The sequence below is a fragment of the Acyrthosiphon pisum genome, chromosome X, assembly GCF_005508785.2.
Source record: "Acyrthosiphon pisum isolate AL4f chromosome X, pea_aphid_22Mar2018_4r6ur, whole genome shotgun sequence".
NCBI lineage: Eukaryota > Metazoa > Arthropoda > Insecta > Hemiptera > Aphididae > Acyrthosiphon > Acyrthosiphon pisum.
Window position 1 is genome coordinate 108,527,533 of NC_042493.1, and position 7,491 is coordinate 108,535,023.

Genomic DNA, 7,491 nt, shown 5'->3' on the forward strand with positions numbered 1-7,491 from the left:
AAAAAATAAAAAAAAAATAAAAAAACACACATCATTGTAAAATCAATAGATTCATCGTTCCACTCAGAATCTAAAAGAAAATGATTACGTTGATCTTTAAGTTGTCTATAGCAATCAAAAATTCTAGTCTATATCATTGCCCACACTGTTTTAAGAAACCCAAGAGGTATAAATCATTGAAATATAAACCAAATATTTTTTTCTTTCACACATCTTTGATCATAAAAAGTTAATGTTAATAGGATGTAAAAAAAAATTTTCTCCTAGGAAAAATGACTACACATAGTATGCATACTTCGTAAAAAATAAACATCACTATACACGGAAAAAAAATATTAGTTGATACAACTGATTAAATGGTTAGGCCAATCATAATCTCAGGTTAATATAGTGACACAATAAATATATGGTTGGGGGTACTAAAATGAATTAGTTGAATTAATATAGTTGGAATATCCATAAAATAATAGTTGGAATAATAGTATAATACTATAAAATAAATAGTAAGATCAGCCATAACGAATAGTTGGAATAACCATAATGAATATAGTTGAAATTACTATTTTATATGGTTACAAAAATTCATTTTAGTACTGTCAACTAAACACAATGTTTGATATAAATAAATAAAATGTTACGCCAACTAAAAATTATCCAACTATTTACTATGACCTTTTTTTTTTTTCCGTGTAGGCACATAGAAATAAATAATGAATAATGTATTAAAGTATCACTTTATTTATAATTATAATTTACAAGCTTTTTTTTCTTTCTAAATAATCATCGATTTTTTTTTTTTTAGGTGACTTATTTAGTGTTACATAGCCTTTAATAATATGTATTTTTAATTACAGTTTCAAAACATAAAATTTTATTTTAAGTTTACAATTTTTTTTTTCAATTTGATGTTACTATATATATTGTTATTTTAAAAAGTATATGAATAAAGATTATAATATAAACTTAAAAATAAATACTGTAATTTGAACGTAATATTTATGTGCATTTATATTATATTCGTCGATTTGATGAATGGTTAGTAATCACGGACTAAAAATAAGGTTAGTGTTCTAGGGTTAACGAAAAAAGTAATGGACAAATCAGAGGCCCCTAAACAAATTCTAACTTTCGAGGCCCTTTTGTTTAGATCGTAGAATGGACCAATGGTTCAATGGTACAGCGTCCGTGGAGGTTGAATGAACAGAATTCCTACCGTTGGGGACCATTTGGTAATTTGTAAATGTGTACCGATCGAACGAACAAAAGTACCTACTCGTTACTGCTTTATAATCAAAGACCCTGATTACAGGAGCTCCGCGTATTCACCAGTGGGTCGTCTTTTGTTTCCGTCGTAGTTTAGGTTATAAAGATTAATATTATTATTTTTTCACCCTGTGTGCTCAACCCTGTGTGCCTTGTCTGGCTACGATAATAAACAGGCGCTTTTCAATAATTCATTTTTAATAATAAAAAATTATTTAATAATATAATATTATTTAATAAGGTATCATCAGATTTGTGACCGTGAAATCAGAAAGTAGTGTTTTTCTTGGTTTCATTCATGTGCTTTGTACAGTACTCGGCGAGATTGCAGTAGACATATTAGGTACGTATACTATGCATACTTAGCGTGCTATGCCTTTATAAAATACGACACGCGATACCTAACCACCCAACTATTCTGTAGATGACTGGATTAACTACCACGCGAAAACTTACACACCAAGACGCAATCATCATTCTATAGGAGACCGGAATACAGGTGTCGTATACATTCCAAGACTGAGTGATCAAGGCTACCTACGTCCGTTGATCGAGTTCTCTTTTCTGAGTTCAGATAACTGTCTACTGATACTCTACATTTTCAAAATGCATAAGTGTTTAGTATGTGGCAATAGATCTAATAATACCCGGGTCAGTCGTCCGGGGGTTATTTATCATGGGTGAGTATCAATAAATTGGTTCTAGAAATTTACTCACTCAAACTGTTGTGAAAAAAACGCACATGAATTTTTGAATCATATCATTGACATGGTTCATTATCCTGGTGCGGGATACTGTGAAAACATTTTGAACCGGTTTAGCTTAGTCCTTTCTACTTTGTATTCCTAACCTAACATTAGCAATTTATTGTATTCATTGATATTTGTTTTGAATATAGAATTCCCAAGGATGCATACATAAGAAGAAAATGGCTTAAAGTTTTTGGAATTGATCGTTGTTATGATTGGCAACGTGTATGTAGTGATCATTTTTTAGAAGAAAACTATAAGCCAGGAGCAAAGCGATTTTTATTTTCAAATACTATTCCCCAACCTTATGATCGAAATGGTTTTCCTTCTAAGTAATATTTTTGGATTTCTATAATTAAATTTTAAAAATTGGCTTATTATTATGAAAGTGATTACATAGAATCTAAATTTTACAGTGGGAAAAAAATTGAAAATGCTGTTGTAAATAATTTTAAATCATCAAGATGGCCAACTAAATGTCTTACTAGAAACAATGAGGATATGAGTTATGAAAATATGCCGGTCAGTAAATAAGTATTAATATTTTTAAAAAAACATGGTCAATACAGTCTGATATCTTTATCTTTTTTATAAACCATGCTTTCTTTATTGAATATGTAGGACCTTGTTCTTCAACGTCCTGGTTTCTCTTCTGTAGTATTTCTAATTATTATTTATTAGACATCAGTATTCTTCTCTATATATTGATATAGATTACATAGTTATTCCCTTTCATTATACATGAGTCATAGGGTCATAGTCATAGTCAGAGCTAGTGAGTTCATGCGCTAAAAAATGCCTAAAAAAGTTCAGAAAATGCATTTATATGCACTAAAAATCTAAAAATATGTAGATTAAAAAATAAAAATACTATAAGTAAATTTTGGATTAACAAAACACGTCCATTCATATTATTAAAAGTTATATTTTATTATATTAATGTACCCAATTTGAAAAAATATATAAATCAATTTAATTCAATTTAATTAATAATAATCAATAAAACGATATCCAGTCAGTCCAGTCCAGTCAGCTCATTTTAAATCTAAACATTTTAAATCCAATTTATTAAACAATACAAAATACTTAATTAAATAATTTATATTTACTTAAGAAGTTGCATTGCACAATAAGAATTTTTTTAATGTTGTCGAGTCTGAATGAACGGCGATTAGATGTGACTAAATTGGTGTATATTGATAATGATCTTTCAACGTCAGCAGAGGTGATTGGTGCATATTTAAAACACGAAAAATCATTAAGTGTCATGTCTTCCGGTAAGTTGTGTGTTTGCTATTGATAAACATTCAAAATTCGATTTTATATAAATCAAATTTGCTTGCAGCGTTTGACAACACGTTTAATTCCCGTTGACACGTTTTTTTATTTCATTTATTATTTCGGTGTAGCAACTATCAATATATCCAATCCGCAACGTAGGTTAAGCAGGAATATTTTGTCCAGTAAACTTGGCAAGAAAATCTTTAAGCTGCGGATTGTTCAACTTGTTTAACGGAATATTAGCTATTAACATAGCTGTGCACAGATCAAAATTAAACTCTCATTTTTTCGTAGTTTTAGGGATAAGTTGTTGCAAACATTTTCTTTCCTTACATGTTTTGAGTTTCTCAGTATTAATATTTTGCACAACACTAAAGCGTTTTACACTCGCAACTTTTACTTCGCAAACCTTACAAAATAATATTTTATTGTCGGCCGAGAATATATTTTCACCAAATTCATTTACTAATTGTCTTAGTTTACAAGCCGATGACGGTTTTTCTTTCGGCATGATCGCTAATTTCAAAACAAAATTTAAAAATATATAAGATTTTCAAAATATTGTTAAACTGAACAAACGTTCATACACATATGTCACAATAACGACTGAAATATAGTCTAGAATAAGCCACTGTAAAAGTATCAAGATTCAAGAAGATAAGTCAGATAAGATTCAAGACTATATTTTCATATAACATGTTTTCTACTAATTGCTTAATGTGGGCTACGTACCTATACGTTCATATACGTACGTTTGTACTCGCTTTATCTGGTCTGTACGTTTTATTTTTAATAATTTGATGTTGCGAAAACTCCCATATATTTTATACTGTGTAAAAATATAAATTATTGCATTTTGATCAAATTTCGGTAAAAATATGCAAAATAAAATAGAAAAACGCATAAATATGCCAAATAGTAAAAAAAAAACCTCTAAATAAGCAAAATTATGCAACATAAAATTTCACATACTTAACCACAGTACTTTGATATGGATTTCTTTGTCACCCAGCATTAAATACGACTTAGCAAGATTGATATGCAAATGGATGAACTCACTAGCCTTGTACATGACAGTATGAATTTCTATTTTAAAATAGAAACTGAACATTTTTGATATATTTTAATGCGTACATAATATTTAAACTAATATTTTGTAACATATAAAATCAAAATGGTCAACTAATAAATGTGTGTGTCTATTTACTGTAGGGAAATAATCATCTTGTAGGCTGTTCATTATATCATAATATACAAATAAATATGTGACACAACTCGTTTTGCATCATATACTGTACAGCCAACGAGGTACTAAGAATCACTGATTGTAATTATCAATAATTGCTTTTAGCTTACACCTGAACCACATAGCAATGTTTGTGAAAGGTTATCAAGTGTTATCAAGGACCGTACTTTAAAACTGGGAATACGATGTTCCATTAAAAATTGCTTGAACAGGCTTTCAAAGGATCTCAGTCTCTTTGGCTATCCTAAGGATTTGACGCTGAGAAAAAAGTGGATGGAAAAATGCGGGTTAAAAAAAGATCCTGATAAAATAGTAATAAGTGGTACAAGAGTTTGTAGTGCTCATTTTGAACTTGATTGTTTCGTGAACACTAAAATAAAGAACAGATTGAAACCAGGCGCTGTTCCATCGTTATTTTTAGATAATGGTAAGAAAAAAAATGAATTACTTGTTATTTTATTTTATTTTAACTTTTTAATTATTAATCAGCATTCTATTATTATTGCTAAGGTAAATACAAGGTTTTATTTTGCAATATTATATAATAACTTTAAACTTTTTTTTTTAAAAGAAAATATGTACAATATTATAATCTTCTTACGTTTTAATATAAGAAAGAAGGTTTTATTAATAAATTAGAATAAAGCAAACCCATGCAGTAAAAACTCTAGTTCATAACTACAATTCCTTTTTCTTTATATTATAATATATATATATTTAATAATGTTAAGTTGCAACTGCAATATGTAATTATTGATTTAAACATTTTGATATTAATTAATTCCATATTAATTTTCAATAATCTATCCTTAATGACCACAGAAAATATAAAACTTACTTATTCTGGTGGGTTATACATGCTTAAAATTGTAATTTCCCCTCTTAAATCAGTTAATCCAATATGATGACTTGGGAATGTTCTTTTAAATAATCTTTCTCTGATGTTATATTTCTTTTTTATAATAAAATTGTATTTAAAATCTGTATATTAATTTAAAATTAAAATTATTTTTTCAAATCATTAGCTTTGCCTGTGTCAATTATTGATGTGCCTGTATTGAGTACATGTGAAGATCAATTCATAAGCCCAATAGAAAATGAAGCTGCTGAACAGTCATTGTCAGAAAAAAATAATTTAAAAGGTAATATGTTTTGACAGTGTTGTATTACATCGATGTTAGACTTACTGGTACAACCCCACAATTGAATGCCATATATCCAGATCAGTTTTATTCTTGCTACATACAGTAGACATTTGTTTTCGATAGTCAACTCGGAGTGAGGTCTGACTTACCAATAAAGTTTTCTAATTTTTTCTTTAATCTAAATTTTTTTCTGACGGACGTGGTGTTTTCAGTTTAGACGTGAGTCAAGGTGCATTCCAAGATATTTTGATGAATCTTTTTGTGGGATTGGTGATTGATTCAGTACTATTTGTATGTTTTTGGTTTTGTGTAACGTTTAGTTAACGTCCACCGATTTATCGCCATTGATCTTAATTTTCCAACGTCTTGTCCAATTAAAGATATTGTCAATTGACCTCTGTAAGTTAACAGTTGCAGTGATCTGACTATTACGTGTTGACAAAATTTCCGTATCATCGGCAAACATGGCTAATGTGATGTTATTATTGTTTTGTATGTCGGCCGTAAGAGTAGGTACAGGATATGTCCTAGAACACTACCTTGCGGTACTCCCGCTGATATTCGGTTATCGCTTCTTTGTATATGACTTAAAATTCACGATCGGTCAAGTATGATTCAAGAAGTGTACACCAGGTAAGTGGCAGTTGATCACGCAGTTTGATGAGGAATCCTTTGTGCTAGACTGTCAAAAGCCTGGGCTACGTCAACGAATACTCCACAGCAGTACTTTTTTTCTTTAAGAAATTTACTAATTACCTTAGTAACTCGATGTACTTGATCGATTGTTGAATGTTTGTTGCGAAATCCAAACTGATGTTCTGGTTTAAGATTTTTTTCCTCTATAATCGGTTTTAGGCGTTTAAGCAGAAGTTTCTCTAAAAGTTTAGATAAACTTGGTAGGAGTGATATCGGTTGGTATAATACGATATTTTCAGGTGGTTTTCCAGGTTTGAGCAGCATGAAAACTTGTGCTCGTTTCCATTGTTCTGGAATATATTCCGTGTGCCAAATAGCGTTGTATATGTGTGTAAGATGAATGATGGCCTTCTTTGGAAGTTATTAACCATAATTCCTTTTTCTTTATATTATAATATATATAAATATATAAATATACATTTTGATTTTAATTAATTCCATATTAATTTTCAATAATCTATTCTTGACGACCACAGAAAATATAAAACTTACTTATTCTAGTTGATTATACATAGTTAAAATAGTTATTTCCCCTCTTAAATCAGTTAATCCAAGATAATGACTTGGGAATGTCGTTTTAAATAATCTTTCTCTGATGTTATATTTCTGTTTTATAATAAAATTGTATTTAAAATTAAAATTATTTTTTCAAATCATTAGCTTTGCCTATGTCAATTAATGAGGTGCCTGTATTGAGTACATGTGAAGATCAATTCATAAGCCCAATAGAAAATGAAGCTGCTGAAAAGTCATTGTCAGATAAAAATAATTTAAAAGGTAATATGTAAAAAATTCTTACTAAAAGACATTTTAACTTGTACTATTAATGTTAAATCCAACATTAATATTAAATACTGAATAAATTAATAACCTTTCAGATAATACAGATAATACTTCCATGATAATTGACCTTACAATTGATGATTCGTCTAATAGTCCATTGTCCATTACTTTGGAACCAATTGAAAAAAGAAAAAACTGCAATGCTGAAGAATTTTCAAGGGATGAAGACGGGATTATTTTTAAATTGTCTAAGGAAGTTTTACTTCCTAGTTTATATTGGAAGAGTGAACATCTTAATTCACAAAATGCAACACTGTTTTATGAACAA

General features: G+C 29.1%; 1 protein-coding gene across 1 annotated transcript in view; it reads left to right on the forward strand.

The window, feature by feature from the left end:
- The first annotated feature begins 1,338 nt into the window (after nt 1-1,338).
- The window catches only part of LOC100569854, a 16,464-nt gene continuing 10,311 nt past the window's right edge, over nt 1,339-7,491 (forward strand). The window contains exons 1-7 of the mRNA XM_016800283.2: nt 1,339-1,606; nt 1,688-1,943; nt 2,162-2,344; nt 2,429-2,534; nt 4,645-4,966; nt 5,565-5,681; nt 7,041-7,157. Of these exons, the coding sequence (XP_016655772.1) occupies nt 1,870-1,943; nt 2,162-2,344; nt 2,429-2,534; nt 4,645-4,966; nt 5,565-5,681; nt 7,041-7,157 (919 nt within the window). The 5' untranslated portion in view covers nt 1,339-1,606; nt 1,688-1,869. The remainder of the gene's footprint in view (nt 1,607-1,687; nt 1,944-2,161; nt 2,345-2,428; nt 2,535-4,644; nt 4,967-5,564; nt 5,682-7,040; nt 7,158-7,491) is intronic.